At 32.8% G+C, this 18,570-nt stretch overlaps 1 protein-coding gene across 16 annotated transcripts in view; it reads left to right on the top strand.

Moving 5' to 3' along the window:
- LOC139487749 (myosin heavy chain, striated muscle-like) overlaps positions 1 to 18,166 on the top strand; it is a 32,867-nt gene extending 14,701 nt beyond the window's left edge. For 9 of the 16 annotated variants that reach the window (XM_071272793.1, XM_071272795.1, XM_071272804.1 and 6 more), the window contains 22 exons: positions 307 to 433; positions 636 to 700; positions 968 to 1,173; positions 1,510 to 1,767; positions 2,033 to 2,498; positions 2,766 to 2,975; positions 3,577 to 3,722; positions 4,491 to 4,581; positions 8,585 to 8,641; positions 9,013 to 9,099; positions 9,473 to 9,639; positions 10,263 to 10,341; positions 10,568 to 10,813; positions 11,081 to 11,277; positions 11,826 to 11,958; positions 12,448 to 12,664; positions 13,115 to 13,355; positions 13,573 to 13,765; positions 14,180 to 14,680; positions 14,931 to 15,131; positions 15,479 to 15,640; positions 17,761 to 18,166. In XM_071272793.1, coding sequence (XP_071128894.1) covers positions 307 to 433; positions 636 to 700; positions 968 to 1,173; positions 1,510 to 1,767; positions 2,033 to 2,498; positions 2,766 to 2,975; positions 3,577 to 3,722; positions 4,491 to 4,581; positions 8,585 to 8,641; positions 9,013 to 9,099; positions 9,473 to 9,639; positions 10,263 to 10,341; positions 10,568 to 10,813; positions 11,081 to 11,277; positions 11,826 to 11,958; positions 12,448 to 12,664; positions 13,115 to 13,355; positions 13,573 to 13,765; positions 14,180 to 14,680; positions 14,931 to 15,131; positions 15,479 to 15,640; positions 17,761 to 17,880 — 4,170 coding nt within the window. In that variant the 3' untranslated portion in view covers positions 17,881 to 18,166. Of the gene's footprint in view, positions 1 to 306; positions 434 to 635; positions 701 to 967; positions 1,174 to 1,509; positions 1,768 to 2,032; positions 2,499 to 2,765; positions 2,976 to 3,576; positions 3,723 to 4,490; positions 4,582 to 8,584; positions 8,642 to 9,012; positions 9,100 to 9,472; positions 9,640 to 10,262; positions 10,342 to 10,567; positions 10,814 to 11,080; positions 11,278 to 11,825; positions 11,959 to 12,447; positions 12,665 to 13,114; positions 13,356 to 13,572; positions 13,766 to 14,179; positions 14,681 to 14,930; positions 15,132 to 15,478; positions 15,641 to 15,918; positions 15,942 to 17,760 lie in introns of all 16 variants that reach the window. The other 7 variants (XM_071272798.1, XM_071272801.1, XM_071272799.1 and 4 more) reach the window with 2 other exon arrangements.
- Positions 18,167 to 18,570: the final 404 nt, after the last annotated feature.

Raw genomic sequence — 18,570 nt, 5'->3', positions numbered from 1 at the left:
GATTTTTTTTCACATGTTGATCATATGTTTTTATGATTGGAAATTATTGACGGAAAGGTCGCTGTTGTGTCAGCTTTGTCAATTAATTTCTCCAAATTTGAATAAATTCTCAATCTTTTTACCTAATGGAAAAGCTATTGCACATTTAAACGTTTTACACATACAACATGAGCTTGAAATCACAACAATTAACAGAATGCGTAAATTCTTAGTGTTTGTTATAAAATTCTGTTTATTAAATTGAACTTTTAATGTAAACTTTTTTAAAATTTTGGTTTTTCAAAACTGTTTCATATCTTTGAACAGGTGCCATACAGTACTGTTGGTTGGCTAGAAAAGAACAAAGATCCAATCAACGAAACCGTCGTGGAACTACTGTCTCATTCAAAGGAACACTTGGTTCAAACTCTCTTTGCTCAAAACAAAGAAGCAGGTAATTACTAAATTCATTCGCGAACCAACCCATCTCTACACCTAAAATGTTTGAAAGCTCAACTTTTCTGTTACAAACATGGTCAAACATATAGTGAAAAAAAAGAAGTTTGGATCTGATTGTTGCCATATATTTTATTTTCTAAACGCTTAAATACAATCTGAGAAAAAAAAATAATTTATTTTTGTTTCTTATACTTCAGAGACCACAGGAACACACAAAAAGAGGAAGTCCAGTGCTTTCCAGACTATTTCAGCTCTTCACAAAGTACGTATATTTTTAAAGCATCTATACTATATATTCGTTTTAATACTGTAGTTACATAAATCGGTCTTTCATATATTTTCATTTCAAACTTGCAGATTCAACAAGCAAAGGAAAAAAATCATTGCCAACTATTTAGGAAATATTATACTAGTAATCAAGTAAATATAACAAACTAGATCAAGGTCACACCAATGTAACATTCAGAATGGAAAAGAGGAATGTATCAAAGAGACCCGACCTACAGTCTATTTTTTTTATGATTTTCAGGAGTCTTTGAATAAATTGATGAAGAACTTGTACAGCACCCATCCACATTTCGTTAGATGTATCATTCCTAATGAAATGAAACAACCAGGTTTGATTGATGCCCACCTTGTCCTGAACCAACTCCAATGTAACGGTGTACTGGAAGGAATTCGTATCTGTCGTAAAGGATTCCCTAACAGGATTATCTATTCAGAATTCAAACAGAGGTAAACATTTTGGTCTCTTGTGGAGAGTTGTCTCATTGGCAATCATACCACATCTTCTTTTTTATAATCATGATGTTTAGAAATGTTATTCTTTTTTACTGTCTACGAGAAATGAATTGCATGCATAAAATTGATCTCAGTGTTTAGATTACGATTTCCAAAAACGTCAGACCTAACTTGAATGTTATAAATCTGTAATGTGAAAAAGAGATATTTCTGATTTAGTATCTCTTTGAGTTTACTTTCTTTTCATTTATAAATGAGTTTCATGATTTTGTTCTAGGTAAATACACATTTCTGACACCAGTGTAATGATATATGTATTCTTGATTACAGATACTCCATTTTGTCTCCAAATGCAATCCCACAAGGTTTCACTGATGGCAAACAGGTTACTGAGAAAGTTTTACTGGCTCTCCAACTTGATCCTGCAGAATACAGATTAGGAACCACCAAAGTATTCTTCAAGGCTGGTGTGCTTGGTATGTTGGAGGATATGAGAGATGAGTGTCTTTCAAAGATCATCTCCAACTTCCAGGCTCACATCAGAGCTTACCTTATCAGAAAGTCATACAAGAAATTGTGCGATCAAAGGTATGTATAACTTGGCGATTTCTTTGTAAACTACACTGAAGACCAGAGGTATGCTAAAGCAATATTGTTTATACTCAGATTATTGTTTACTTCTTCTTCTTTTCTCTTTCGATGTAGACCAATTGTGTCAGAGAGATACCTTTTGCTTTTTTAATTTGTTTTGGGCTTTCAGTAAATTTTTAGATATTCATAAACATGTAAATGCAGATTTATAAGGATAAATACTCAAACCATTTCTCTAATATTCTGTAATTGTTTTTTTTAGAGTTGGTTTATCCGTTATTCAGCGTAACATCAGAAAATGGCTGATTCTCAGAAATTGGCAATGGTGGAAACTGTACATCAAGGTTAAGCCACTGTTGAACATTGCTAGAGCAGAGGAAGAAATGAAGAAGAAAATTGAAGAGATGGGCAAATTAAGAGAAGACTTAGCTAAATGTGAACGTCTAAAGAAAGAACTTGAGGTTCAAAATGTCACCTTGTTGGAACAGAAGAATGATTTGTACCTACAACTCCAAACAGAACAAGATGCCGTAGCTGACTTGGAAGAGAGAGTTGAAAAACTTGTCACCCAGAAAGCTGACTTTGAGAGTCAGATTAAGGAAATGGAAGAACGCCTGCTTGACGAGGAAGATGCAGCAGCTGAATTAGAAGTAATCAAAAGAAAAATGGAAGGTGAAAATGACGAACTCAAGAAAGACATTGAAGATCTTGAAAACTCACTTGCTAAGGTAGGATATGTTTTTTAGTATATATTACTATGTATAATTGTGTTTAACAGTATCAAAATAATTATGAAATGTAAAATTGGAGTAAGCGCCCCTTCTCAGTAATATGATTTCTCACAATTGATCAGTCTTTAGTATTCCCTGTACTGTTTTGAGGTCTGTTGTTTGTAATTACTGGTTTTCGTAATGGTTTTATTGTTTTTTCTTGGACATTAGTTTTGATTGTCCTTTTGGTGTCATCATTTTTTAACGACATTTTGATTATTACAGTCAGAACAAGAAAAGACTACCAAAGATAACCAAATTAAAACACTCCAAGATGAGATGGCACAACAAGACGATATTATGGCTAAGCTCAACAGAGACAAAAAGGGAATGGACGAAGACCACAAGAGGACTCTTGATGCTCTGCAGAAGGAGGAAGACAAAGTCAACCATCTATCAAAACTTAAACAGAAACTCGAATCTACTCTTGATGAGGTAATACAAAACTATCTAGTTTAACATATATATACAAATATATTTTATTGTTGACATGATCATAATATGAGGAATTCTATATTTAAAGTTTGAAGACTCCCTTAATTTATATACACATTATTAAGTTAAGCTATTAAGCAATGCTATTATGGTCTTTGCATGTGACCACATTATTGTCAATCTTATTTTTCAATACCGACTTGTTCCGAAAGTTGGTATACAGAGGTATTAAATGTTGAATTGTGACTTCAATTGCAAAATTTATATTCTTAATGCTAAAAGGACTTTCGAAATACAAACATATTATGAACATTATGATAAGCTACATCCGGAGAACATGCTTAATAATCCAAGAACAACTCCAACGTATTTAGTTTTACATAACTTTGTAAGGGTCGATAATCTGGGTTGTCACAACCAATTTATTGGTTAAATATTAAAGGGTGTTAGTAGATGATTGTTGTATGGTCTTTAACAGATTTACTACTGTTGCCTTTATATAAGAATATGGGTGTATTGAAATGGAAAATTTAAAGAACACACATTGTCAATTGGAAGTAGCGTACAAAAAGATAACGTTTTGAATTGTGTGCCATTTTAGCTTGAAGACGGTTTGGAACGTGAAAAGAAGGTTCGAGGTGATGTTGAAAAGGCCAAACGCAAAATAGAACAAGATTTGAAAGCCACACAAGAAGCCGTCGAAGACTTAGAACGTGTAAAGAGAGGATTAGAAGAAACTAACAGAAAGTATGTACATTAAAATAAAACAATAAGAGTTTCAAGTTAACATTATTCCTTCAAAAATGTTCTCGAGTTGGTTGACTGTTATGGAATATCTCTTTGACAGATGACGACGGATATGTTTCGATCGTCGTACCATAATCTTGTCCTCCTTTTTCCGAATGTGACCTGCCGAACTAGACTTATCACCCGGTTTGTACTCCAAATGTGATCTGCCGAACTAGACTTATCACCGGGTTTGTACTCCGAATGTGACCTGCCGAACTAGACTTATCACCGGGTTTGTACTTGCATGAGCAACATGACGGGTGTCCACATATGGAGCAGGATCGACTTACCCTTCTGGAACACATGAAACGCTCCCGGTTTTAAGATGGGATTTGTGTTGCTCAGGCGGTTTTTTTTTAAATGATATGTTTTGTTTACTTTGTTTGTCGTTTAGTCTCTTCATTGTTCTTGTCAGCTTATTTTCTACATATGATTTTGAATGTCACTTTGGTAACTTTTGCCTCTCTGTTAAGAACAAAAAGTATGTACCTTAAAACAAATAAATAATGACAGAAAGCAGTATCCTAAAAAAAAAAAAAAACCATTATAATATAATTAAATAATGACAGAAAGCAGTATCCAAAAAAAAATATACCATTATTATATTTTTACACTTATATAAATGATTGCATACAACTATTCTTTAATTTACTACAAAAAAAAATATTATAGGGATTTAAAAAAAAGAAGATCCATCTAACTTATACAAATAAAATTTGTTTGTAGGAAAGATGCCGAAAATGCTGCTTTATCCTCTCGTTTGGAAGATGATCAAAGTTTAATTGCTCAGCTCCAGAGAAAGATTAAAGAACTTTTGGTAAGAACATTTTAAGCGTAGCTATCGAGCTTTTTGTTGTTTTAAACAGTTTTTGCAATTGCTATTTTGCATGTGTGTACTCGTTGTCAGTATTGTGAACTCTACCTAAGACAATTCTTCGGAAAATATCTGTACCAAGTCAGGAATATGACAGTTGTTTTCCATTCGTTTCCGTTTGTTGATAAAGTCGAAAGTTTGAGATTGTCAGGTATTGTGTATTTGCCTTGGAATTTCATTTTTGAAAAAACTTTTTTTTATTTAAAAGTCGATATTATTTGATCACAAAAGGATTTTCAAGTATTATATTTGTATCTTTTGAAACGCCTGCCGATTTTCAAAAATAGCGTATACTACATCCAATGTTAAATATCTGTGAACTCAGACGATATGATGAGAGTAAAACCGTAAAAATTGATATGCTAATGAATCAAAATTCCTTCTGCATGTTTATACACGCAAGCGGGTGTATGAAAGGGAAAAAACAATAGTCATAAAAATTATTCTAGGCAGCAATTTCTGTAATTGTCAGAAATATTATGTTTCGTGACAAAGCAAATTCCTAATAGTCTAGTATACCAGACTTCAGGAATATTATAACGATAATCAGGCGTAGAATCATACCTATCAATCAACGAAGAAGAAGGAGGGATCTTATCTTGGTTGCTATAAAAGGAGAACACGTATCTGGCAGTAACACGAGAACATTCCTCTTGAGGTACAGAAGGGGTGGTATTCATGTATTTATGAGCACTTCCTGGTTAACCAATATCTTCCGCACACACATTCATGAACTGACATGACCCCTCTATATAAGACATGTGTGGGTTATACATTGTTGTTTAATCTATCATCTAAATGCTTCACGTGGTTGTCATGGAAATGACATTGAAGTATTATCAATAGCTTCCGCATACACCTTTAAAGGTCGATGCCAAGTAAATGATAGGTAGTTAGTGTGTTGATACAAAAGTCGTTCATTGTTCTTTCGGACTTAGCAGTGTGTTGTCTTTGAGGTTTTAGATACAGTTGGGTATAGAGCCGGAGGGTTGCCTTGAGTTGCAACTTCAATCAATTTAATTTTAGTTTGACATAGTATGTCTGATACTAAAATCACTGTAACATCCACAATATCTACAGAAGAAAAACCAGTTGTAGCAAAGGAAGAATCAGCCACAGTAGAGAGGATCCCAACACCAGATATCATCTCCGAGCCACCGGCGCCTGAGGCGGCCAAGGTGACGACGGTGACAGAGAAATCAACATCCAAAGCATCAAGCTCTCAACTATCACCCAAAATGAGCTCCTCTCAAACTACCACAAGAACAACCAAAACTTCAGTAGGTAGAAGTTCTGACTATGAATCTACCATTGGACAATTGACAAGGGATTATCGAGGAACCAGTCCGGCTGTGTTGGAAGGCATTGCGTCACATCCTATTCTCTATTCGAAGACTTTTGATTCAAAAATAGGTCGCCAGAAACTTAGTGCAAGGAGTAAAAAAATTCTGCGCGATACCTCGGATTTAGCTATTGTGGCCCCAGGATTGAAGAATCTGTTAGAAGTAGGATATAATTTAATTGTGTTGCTTCAAAGCTCAAAGTTGCTTTTGTGTTGTGTTGGCTTAAGCTGGTTTGGTACTGAATGTTCAACAATTCAAGGTAAAACAATCTTGTTGCATGGATTTCAATTTTGCAGGTGCATAGCTATAGGCTATTTCTAAGATTGATACAATCATTGCTATTTTACTGGGGGTTATTTTCTAACGCAGAAAAACATCATTCATATTATTTGCCTTCGGAATATTAAATGGAAAAATTTCAAACCAGCCAAATATTACAATTTTAGATTTTTATAGTATTAACTGCATGGCTGTTTAATTTTGGTAATATTTCTACGTATTTTAGCATTCCCTGGTATTCAATTGTTTTAGTTATGAGCGTGTTTGATAAAGGTAAACACAGAAAACCGCCTCTGACGAACACAATTTATGATTGAAACATTTTTCAGTTCAATTGTAAATATTAATAAGTTCTAAATAACTGATTTTGTCTTATGACAGCCAATGTTTTGTAATAATTTCAAAAGAGAACAATGTTCTACTTGGTTTTTCAACTAGCAAATTAAATTGAATACCATTCATTGTATGTAGCTTTCAGCTGCTTTCATTTCATGCTTACCGAATGTGTATGTTGTGTGTGTTGTAATTGTTTTGACGTATGTATTTACGAGGATTCAGCAGTATCAGTTAAAAAGGGGTATAGAAGATACCGAAAAAGGGGGATTGGCTAAATAAAGGCAACAATAGTATACCGATGTTCGAAACTCATAAATCGATAGAGAAACAAACAAATCCGGGTTACATAAAACCATAGATCAGTGAAAAACACAATGGCCAAAAGAAAATAATTCAAAAGACAAATAACAATTCACAACAAAACACTAACACCGCAAAAATTCGTAGGTGAACTCTACCACATCACAACACACTTGCACGCCGTTTTATATGATAGTTTTTACAAATACTATGTTCTCGATAAATTAATATCTTGCTTTAGAAGCAATACATGCTAATCAGGAACACACAGATGTAGATTATAAGTTTTCATGTTATTTTTTGATTGATGAAAATGTTTGTATGATAGGTCTGCTAAGTAAAAAGTAAAATAATAAAATTACCGAACTCAAGTAATGCAAGTGGAACTTGCCTTTTTGCGTATGATATATACGGAATGTCTTGTTAGGGATTGTTTTGCAATACCGATAATACATAACTATGACAAACAACATGATTTTCCATCTAAAATGTATACTCTCTCATATATCACCCCCTCATTTCCCCAAAAAGATAAATACATTTGTCATATAATTAACAAAGCTACTGTTATCAAGGTAAATGTTAGTTGATACGTTACCATGATAACGTAAATGAGGAATAATATATTTTTATGCTATAAACCTTTTCAATTAAAAGTTTAAAAAAACATATTAAGAGTTAAAATAAATTATGTTCTTAAATCCATTGAAAATAGTTAGCTTTTTGTGTTATTTACAATATAAAATACAAATACAAATGCCAAACAATTTTGAATAATAAACATATAATTGGCATGCAATATTGTTACAATCAAATCAATTAAGCGATTCAGACAATACAATACAATTATTATTATTGCTTCGTATAATACACAATAATTAATCAACAATAATCATATTATAGACGTATGATAACATTACAAGCATACCCATCACTTAGCAAATACACATCATTCAATATAACAATGATTATCGATACATACAACAAACAATAATAACAAATTATCGACATGTAATAACATTGCAAGAATACCAATTAAGTAACATATACAGACAATGCAATATAATTATGATAATTAATAAATATAATAAACATTATTTGTTCAATAATAAACATATTATCGCCATTTATTATCATTACAAACATACCAAATCTCTTAGCAAATGCACAATATAATATAACTATGATTACTAATACACAGCAAACAATAACTGTTAAATGATAAATATATTACCTACTGTAACCTACCTATATGATATATGTGCATATGCCATGGGTAACAAATAATGATTGTTTATATTTTTATCTCAAACAAAAATAGTTTGCTTACTTAAGTTGAAAAGTTCATTTTACAAATCGACAGATGCTAAGTTAGCTAGAAGTGAAACTCAATCCTGTAAATTTTATCTATATACTAATCTTCGAATAATTTTAGAATCATAGAAATTCTTTTATCTTTGGAAAGTTAACTTAAGACTGCTGCGTTTCTCTGTGAAGCAATCATTGATGACTCATGTCTGAAAAACTCTAAATTGTACAGACAATTGCACACTTATACATTCCTTCTGGAAACATAGGTGGAATATTTGTTTTCTCTTTACTGTTTAATTCTGCATATCATTTAAAATCACTGGAGTACCTAGGGTCTCATTCAACCTATGTCTGATACCATGTCATCTAAATTACAGGCCAGAATAGAAGAGCTCGAGGAGGAACTGGAAGCAGAAAGAGCTGCCAGAACCAAGGTGCGTTCTTTTTAAATAACTTTTAAATTGATCTTTAAAAAATCTTCATTTTAGCAAATGCTTGTTTTGTTTATAATCATTTATTGTATCAATTGAAAAAAGTCAAATTGAGATGGTAACTTTTTTTAATAACTTTCAAATTGATCTTTAAAAAGTCTTCATTACAGCAAATGTTTTGTTTTGTTTAACCATTCATTGTATCAATTCAAAAAAGTCCAATTGTTTTGTATAAAAATAAGGAGGTGTAGAAAATCATTATGTAATTGGATATCTATGCTGTTAAGTGTTATATTCTTGACAATTTATACTTTATTGAATTAACCTGTAAATGTTTTGTAACCTAAATTTAAGTACTCACATTATTTTCAAAGGTTGACAAACAACGTGCAGAAATTGCTCGTGAATTGGAGGACCTGAGTGAAAGACTTGACGAAGCTGGTGGTGCTACAAGTGCACAGGTATAGTGTTTATTATTCTTACATAACTTATTCTCTAAATTGATTTGTATCTTCAACAGTTAAAATATTTGGTTTTGTTTTTTAATTTATAATACTTGGACAAAAAAATTTAAGGTCTGAAATTGTAACATTTGTAAACTTAGTATTGTTGTTGTGGCAGTGTTTTGTTATGTACATGCAAGATAGTTTGTTTTGTGTCCTTTGATCTTTTCACAGGAACATTATCGGTTAATCTTGTGAATCTATAAAGTATATGCTAATATATATATTCGGCAATTTTAAAACACTGTTCGTAAGAACTGCAAATTTATATCACCCATCATCGTGATTCAAACCCAGAAGTTATAGTCATATGTATGTAAACATATTTTAGATTGAATTGAACAAAAAGAGAGAACAGGAACTTTTGAAATTACGCCGTGACTTAGAGGAAACCACTCTCCAACATGAGGCCCAAGTATCTTCCCTCCGAAAGAAACAACAAGACGCTGCTAATGAAATGGCTGACCAGATCGACCAACTTCAAAAGGCCAAATCCAAGTAAGTAACTAATATTTTTAATAATGGTTTGACCTTTTGAAAACATATGTGTGAATACTGTGGACCATGACCTATGAATATTAGACACTCCCGTGTTCGATTTACCTTATGTTATGTTTTCATGCTTTTAAAAGACAACTGCTTCCACATTTCAAATGTAGCATATGACGATGTAGACCATTTATTTTATAAATCTTATAAGGAAAAGAAAAGTAATCTTTATTTATAGAATAGGGGTTTTCAAACATACAAATTAACATAGAACAAGAATATGACAAGGACACATTGTTGATCGTTCATTTTGTTAATCTTAAAAGAAAGCAATTCAATTTATTGACAAAAAGTAAAGTTTGTCACAAGAAATTTTAACAGGCAATTGGTCCACAGCTGTAAGCTTAGAATACCTTACACCTAGTTATATATACTTTATAGAATAATTAGTAAACCTAGCAGTAACATTACCTTTTTAGTTAATAGAACTATCAATATTGTAACCTGTGTTTTACCTATATATATATATTACTTCATCCTAAACAATAAACAGTTATTTATGCATTTTCCTACCCATTTGATTGTTATTCCTGTGTGATTTTCCTCATGTGTGTTTTCCTTCCTCTATATAGAACTGAAAAGGAGAGACAGCAATTCAAGAGTGAATGTGATGATCTCCAGTCTCAACTTCAACACATTAGTAAAAACAAGGTAATAAAAACGTAGAATTTCGTAGCTTTTAACCAAACTTTAGCATTCAATAAAATTGTTTATTTACAATTATTCAAAATGAGTAATATAAGGTTACAGAAATATCTGTAAATGAAACTGTAATTAAACATGAGTATAATAATATTAAATCTGATGAAAAGTATTTAAAAGCCTTCCTGAATTCATTCTGTGATGGGATTACATTTTATATATTTTTTGATAATAGGGTGTTTCAGAAAAGATGGCCAAATCACTTGAAAACACAATTGCTGAACTCCAACATAAATGCGATGATTCCAATAGGAACGTGAACGACTTGAACACACAGAAAGCCAAGATGCAGGCTGAAAATGCCAACATTATCCAGCAGTTAGAGGACGTTGAACATCAGTGCAGTGCTATTACCAAGGAAAGAAACGCTATGCAATCACAACTTGATGAAATGAGGGCAGCCTTAGAAGAAGAAACCAGAGTAATTATTTTCAAGCTTTTGTTTATCTGTTTAAAACAAATAATCAGTAACTGGAGAATTCATAATTTTTTTTAATCAATATATTAAATCTTTTCTTTTCAAATCTTCTATTCAAAAATCTTTTATTAATTCTTGTTCAGTGATGTTTATATTTTACGTTTGAATAAAAAACCCGAAAGCATCTTTTACTTTGCCTTAAAGAAACTCCTGAAAACTGTTGTACATCAAAACTAAGAATCATGTGTTGAAATTCCTTTAATTTCACAGGCACGCCAGAAACTTCAGGGTGACATCAGGAATCTGAACTCAGATTTGGATGGCTTGAGGGAATCTAACGAGGAAGAGCAAGAGGCAAAGGCAGAACTCCAGCGTCTTTTGTCAAAGGCCAATAATGAGGCTCAACAATGGAGAGTCAAATATGAAAGTGAAGGCGCAAACAAAGCTGAGGAACTTGAAGAAGCTAGGTAAGTTTTCTATGTATTAACATTGTCATATAAGCGGGAGGTTTGGCTATCTATAAAACCAGGTTTTAACCCACCATTTCCCCCCCCTTAAAATTGTCTGTACCAATTCAGGAATGGCGAAGTTGTTATCAAATAGTCTGTTTCTATGTATGTTGGCGTTTGTTTTGTTGCACTTCAGTGTTTATGTTATTCCGTTGTTTTCCTCTTATATTTGATGTGTGTCCATGGATTTATGAGTTTGAACAGCGGTATACTACTGTTGCCTTTATTTCCCTCGGTTTCAATTTGTAACCCGGATAGTTTTCTCTCAATCGATTTTTTACTTCCAACGCTTAGGTTTACTATCTTAATATCAAATATAGCAGATGGTGAAGACAAAAGCGTTGAAGTGTGATTTAAACCCTGTTTTAGACCCTGACTATTTTGGTTTAAATTGTTTCCATTTTCGTTTGAAGCAAAAAAGTTGTATGGTAAGAACCTTGGAAATAGGACATTAAACAATAAATTATGATTGAAATGAGGTTTTTATTTTTTATTTATATTTTCAGACGTAAACTACAAGCTAAACTTCAAGAAGCTGAACAGAACGCCGAGGCCGCAAATGCTAAAGTGAGCTCACTCGAAAAGGCAAAGAACAGGCTGACCGGTGAACTGGAGGACCTGGGAATTGATGTCGAAAGAGTAAGTATTATTATTGTCACTTTACTTATTGGTTTTGTAAGCATATTACAGTTGTTGTCCATTCGTTTTGGTGTGTTTTATCATTTATTTTGCCATTTGATTAGGGACTTTCCGTTTTGAATTTTCCCCAAAGTTCAGTATTTTTATGATTTTACTTTTTATAATTCAAGTAACATAATAAACTAGTATTTTTTGTTCCAATACTTTATTTTGGGATTCGTGCAATTTGTAACAGCTGTGCATTGAGACAGTCACTTATTCATATATTTGGATTTTGGTGGACATAAACTTTAATTTTTGATTACGAACTCTTTTCTTAATATTCATAATTCTTGCTGTTTTTTGGTAGGTTTTTGTTGTCTTGTTGTTGTCTTTTCGTTGATTATCGGTTTTTTTTTCCATAGCTTTTTTACTTTTATCTTTGAGTTCGGAATTTTGAAGTATATCCGCCTCTTTTTGCAAGGCTGACCTAATGTATTACTCTTTTAGGCCAATGCTAATGCCAACTCCCTCGAAAAGAAACAACGTGCTTTCGACAAAACCATCCAAGAATGGCAAGCCAAGGTTACTGACCTTCAGTCTGAGCTTGAGAATGCACAAAAGGAAGCAAGAAGCTATTCTGCTGAACTTTTCAGATGTAAAGCTCAATATGAAGAATCTCAAGATTCAGTTGAGGCTCTGAGAAGAGAAAATAAGAACCTTGCTGGTAAGTCAAATATTAAATATCTTAGAACTTTGCTAGTGAGTAAAATATTAATTAAGTTACAACCCTGCTAGTGAATCAGCCTATATTAAATATCTTAGAACCGTGCTAGTGAGTCAGATATCAAGTATCTTAGAACCTTATTAAAATATTAAAAATTGTAAAGCCTTGCTGGAAAGTCAAATATTAAACATCTTTAATACTTGTTAGTGAGTGAAATAGTAATTAAATTAGAACCTTGCTAGTGAGTCAGATATTAAATATCATCTAACCTTGCTGGTTGGTCAAATATTAAATATAATTTAGTAAATACAAGCTTTTTAAATTGTGCAACTTATTACCATTTTATCCGAACATGAAAGTCCACAAGGCATTAACAGTGTACTAGTTATTTTACGTTATCATTTTCTAATTACATTGACTATTTTGCAATATTTAATTGTTTTATTACAGAGGAAATCCACGAGCTTACAGAACAATTAAGCGAAGGTGGCCGAAGTGTTCATGAGGTCGAGAAAGCCAAGAGACGTCTTGAGATGGAGAAGGAAGAACTGCAGGCCGCTTTGGAAGAGGCTGAATCTGCCTTGGAACAAGAGGAGGCTAAAGTTATGCGTGGGCAACTTGAAATTTCTAATGTTCGAAGTGAGATCGAAAGAAGACTACAAGAAAAAGATGAGGAATTTGAAAACACACGGTACTTAACTAATCATAATTAAAATATCGTGATTTAAGATGAATGCAAACAATTCAATTAAAAAAAAAGGAAGGCGAAAAATAAAGGGATGTCATAATTTATATATTTTATGTTAATACGTAAGCGTAAAAAATTAAAACACCATAACCAAAAACCACCTCCTTGAAACGAAGCCATCCTAAATATATTATTTTAAACTTTTATTTTAAACTTTTAGTCGTAACCACCAAAGAGCTCTTGATTCCATGCAAGCAAGTCTTGAAGCTGAGGCAAAGGGCAAAGCTGAGGCAATGAGAATCAAGAAAAAATTGGAACAAGACATAAACGAACTTGAAATAGCATTGGATTCTTCCAATCGTGCTAAGGCAGAACTTGAAAAGAACATCAAGAGATACCAACAACAAGTTTCAGTAAGTGTTTAAAAATGGCATATGCCTATCTCAAGTCCAGAAGTTGTTCAGTGGTTGTCTTTAGTCTTACAGATTTTGTCATTTTGGAAATCTTGTTGTTGAAACATCTTTGTAGGTGTTGATATTATGAGCTAGATTTAGAGATGAGCTTATTGAATTGAGACCAGCCTTTTGTTGATGACAATATGTCAATCTCCTGATGCATAACTTTTTGATCATTGCTGTCCAATTGACGATTACACCAAATGCCTTTAATTCAAAAGCAATACTGGTACTTTTTTTTACTTATACAAAGTGCTTACTAATTTTATTATGTAAACCTATTTTGATTTAATCGTTCAATCTATTACTCAAAGCTTAGTATTGGAAATGTTAAGAGATAGAGATATTCATACTTCCTATGTTTTGATATAGGAAATGCAGAGACAGATTGAGGAAGAACAACGCCAGCGTGAAGAAGTTCGTGAATCATACAACATGGCCGAGAGAAGATGTAACATGCTTTCTGGTGAGGTAGAGGAACTTCGTACAGCACTTGAACAAGCAGAGCGTGCTAGAAAGGGAGCAGAAAACGAATTATTTGAGGCTAACGATAGAGTGAATGAACTATCTGCTGAAGTTCAATCAGCTCAAAGCTCCAAAAGGAAATTGGAAGGGGATATTCAGGCCATGCAGAGCGATCTCGATGAGATGAACAACGAAGTAAGAAACGCCGACGAACGTGCCAGGAGAGCAAATGATGATTCCGCAAGATTGGCAGATGAATTAAGAAGTGAACAAGAACATAGCCAACAGATCGAGAAATTCCGCAAGAGTTTGGAGAGTCAAGTCAAGGATCTCCAGGTCCGACTTGAGGAGGCCGAGGCTCAGGCTCTCAAGGGTGGAAAGAAGATGATTGCCAAGCTGGAACAACGAGTATATATATTTTTAAATTACAATTATATAAGCTGTCTTTTGAATTTTAATTTTGAAAGTAGTAGAACCAAAATAAACAATTTAATTATCAAATTTATTAATTGTAATATGACGAAATCTTTGATTTAATATATAACCCTGTTCAAAGAGTTCAAAATAGACTAGAAACAACTAACCGATTATCATAGCGATCTCATTAACATTGAGGTAAAACGACATTTTTTAACGTTTAAAATTATTACTTTTAAAGGTACGTGAGTTGGAAGGTGAACTCGACAGTGAACAACGTCGTCATGCTGAGACACAGAAACATATGCGCAAGGCAGATCGCAGACTTAAAGAAATTGCCTTCCAAGCTGATGAAGACCGCAAAAACCAAGAAAATCTCAATGAAATGATAGAAAAACTCAACAACAAACTCAAGACCTACAAACGTCAAGTTGAGGAAGCTGTAAGTACTTGTTACTAAAAATAAATTAAACATCGCATTCACTGTAAAAACGTAGCTCCGTTCGACATAAGACAATCCCTGTACCAATTCAGGAATATGACAGTTGTTTTTCATTCGTTTGATGTGTTTGAGCTTCTGATTTTTCAATTTAATACGGACTGTACGTTTTAAATTTTCATCTGAGTTCGGTCTTTTTGTTATTTTACTTTTTCGTTTAGTTCGGTTACTTTAACAGTTAGGTCTAAAACATAGTAGATTATTCGTGTCAATTGTTCAATATATGTACAAAACAGATATAGAATTGAACCTTTGTTTTTAATCTTTTTTTACTTTTTTACATATTACAGGAGGAGATTGCTGCTATTAATCTAGCTAAATACCGAAAGGTTCAACAAGAGCTCGAGGATGCCGAGGAACGAGCAGACAGTGCTGAAGGTTCTCTTCAGAAACTCCGTGCTAAGAATCGTAGCTCAGTTTCTGTAACTCGTACTAGTTATACTACTAGCACTGTAAGTAGACTACTTTAGTTGAATACTTGTTAATGGTTTCGTTTCATATCAATGGAAATAAAAGATTAAAAAATCAAATAATAAGAGCTTGAATATAGTTAGATTTTACCATATATTTTAAAGGGATGTTAAGCTTGTGCAACTTGCAGTCAAACAGCAGGTTGAAAAGCATGGACAGATCAGACATCTAAGAAGGTAACAATTCGTCGTTAACCCTTTCAAATAGTTTACCTTTTCTTAAATTAATTGAGTACTTATTGTTATATTTCTTTCTGTAGCTCGAATAAGCCATTTAAGGCAGGTAGTTATTAGTTTGTGTGTTTTGCAGTGGTTAATTTGTTTAACAAATCACTCATAACTCCATCATAACACTGTTCATCGCATTTGTATCATTCTTCATTTTCATCAAGTTATTAAATTGGCGAAGTACGGTTTGCGGGTGGTCGGTAGGGGTTTCGGCTGCAAACCGTTCAACCAATGATTTTCAAATTTCAATAGTCATATAGGGATACTTATGACAGTATGGAGGTCAAGTTTGATATTGACTATTTTCACTTTTACCGTTCAGGAGTAATGGTACTTGGTATATTGGAAAATGGCACTTTATGTCGTTTCCGTTCGATAGTTTATGAATCCCGCTACCAATGATTTTTCAAATCCTAATGTATTGTTATTGATGGCAACATGGAGGTCAAGTTCAATATTGACGATTTTCTATTTTACTGTTCACAAGTAATGGTCCTCGATCTATTGGAAAATCCAAAATGACACGTTATGTTGTTTCCGTGCGATTACTTAGGATTTTCCCTTTTGCCGCCCAGAAGTAAAAGTCCTTGATAAATTTTTAAATGGCACTTTATGTCGTATCCCACCAACTATTACTTTTGAACCGTTCAACCAATCCTCTCAAATTTTAATTTACTGCTACTGATGACAAAATGGAGTTCAAGTTCCTTATTGATGACTTTCACTTTTTTCGTTGCCTTTTTGTCTTGGTAAATTGGAAATATGCACTTTATGTCGTTTCTGTGCAATTACTCATGAACCGTCCAGGCATAAATCTATGAATTTTATATATGCTGTTACTGATGAAAAAAATGTGGTTTAGTTTGATATCGACGATTTTCATTTTTGCCGTTCAGGATTTATGGCCCATGATCATTTGAAATTAGATAATATATAGAAACACCTTGTTTACTGTCAATTTAATAAACCATTCCTTGACTTATCTTGTGGAGAACATGCAATGAGGCAGTCAGAGTATTGGATTTAACATATTTTCGTGTTTCTAATGAAATATTAACAATGTTCAAGTTCTTGTGACTCTTTACCTAACTTTGCATTGTTTATTGACTAAAGAACCATCGATATAATGATGAGTGCTAAACTATCATTGTTCGCAACTAAAACGAATAGTTTGTTTATCTTCATTTGTTAAACGTATTTCAATTATGGTTTATCATTTGCTTGCTTGCCTTCATGCTTATTGATACGCAGGAACTTTTGGCTTCTGCTCTTTATCATTGGTTTTATCTGGTATTACAATGCAAAAATAATGTTCATAAACTTTTTGCGCTTGTGTTTTAATTGTAATTGTATTGTTTATTCAGATGTCACGATTTTCAGTGTTTTTAATTGTAATCTTGTTAATAGTTTTTAAGCTATTTTCATTAAATTACTTGTTAATCAAACTTAATGCACCATCAGCAATCGGCAAAGGTAATTGCTAATTCAACAGAATTATGCTTAACGGCAAAGTAATTACGACCTTGGTTCATTTACCCGCGCGTAGTGTGCAGCTGCATTACTGACGTTTACTGAACGATACTTGAAAAGATATAGACAATATGGTGCCAAAAAATCCACATGGGATCAATTAACGAAAAAAGGCAAATGTAGTTCCCTGTATATATTTTTAATGAAGATGTTATGTATCCTGTCAAGTTTATTGTATGTTTCTCGCAATTAAAGACTTGATTATATTACCAGGTTTGTATCTCAGACGTATGTAAGAAAAGTTGCTATGACAACGAACAAGTTTCATTCTGTTTGTTCTAAAACTCATATTACTAATTTGTATGATATGTTTTTCTAATAAACATTTTGTTGTCTGTTTTCAGCCAGCTTCAAGTCCGTCATTAAATTCTAGTAATTTGCTATCGCCTAGATCTGCATCTCGTGGAACTGGACTTTATCGTCGCTCTGTTACTCCTTCTTATGAGGAGGAAAATCATTATTGAATATCTACATGTTAACATCTGACCAGCTACTACACAAGGAACAACAACATTCTTACCCGTGGAGTTGCCAGGATATTGTGGTTCATTGTTGACTATGATTTATTTATTTTATAGGTTTTATAGTTTTAAAATTTAATTTATTGACTGCAGTTTATTTTGGAACTTCATGGAATTATAACATGTATATATTTAATATAGTATGATCCCTCATAAGGATATATGTAACAGATACAACAGTTTTTGTTGTGCAAATTTTTTGAATACATTAAAGCTGTATATGTCAAAATGAATGAGTTTGTTATATGTCATCTTACAAGTTGTATAAAAAAAAGTAGCTGTACTATGCTGGTCTGAATTTAACAAGAAAACATACTCATTGGTGTATTGAATAAATGTCATCTTTTACATACCAATTACGGAAACGACTATGATGATAAAACTTACAAAAACTGTTAAAAAAATCAGAATTTTCTTTTCAGTATGCTTACAAAAGACCAATGAACTTATAATACATAAGAAGTAATCGTTGAACAGAAATATTGGGAATAACATGCTTTGTTAATGAAACTCATTGTTTTTGCTGGACTGCTGGATTTGGTTTACCTCTTTCAGTTTGGTTAGCCTTCATGCATGTTGCCTTCGTATATCTATTTTCCTAATGAAAAAAAAACACTATAAATTCATGCTATA

This window comes from Mytilus edulis, chromosome 9 (assembly GCF_963676685.1).
Source record: "Mytilus edulis chromosome 9, xbMytEdul2.2, whole genome shotgun sequence".
In the NCBI taxonomy this organism is placed as follows: domain Eukaryota; kingdom Metazoa; phylum Mollusca; class Bivalvia; order Mytilida; family Mytilidae; genus Mytilus; species Mytilus edulis.
This window is presented reverse-complemented; position numbering and strand designations above follow the sequence as displayed.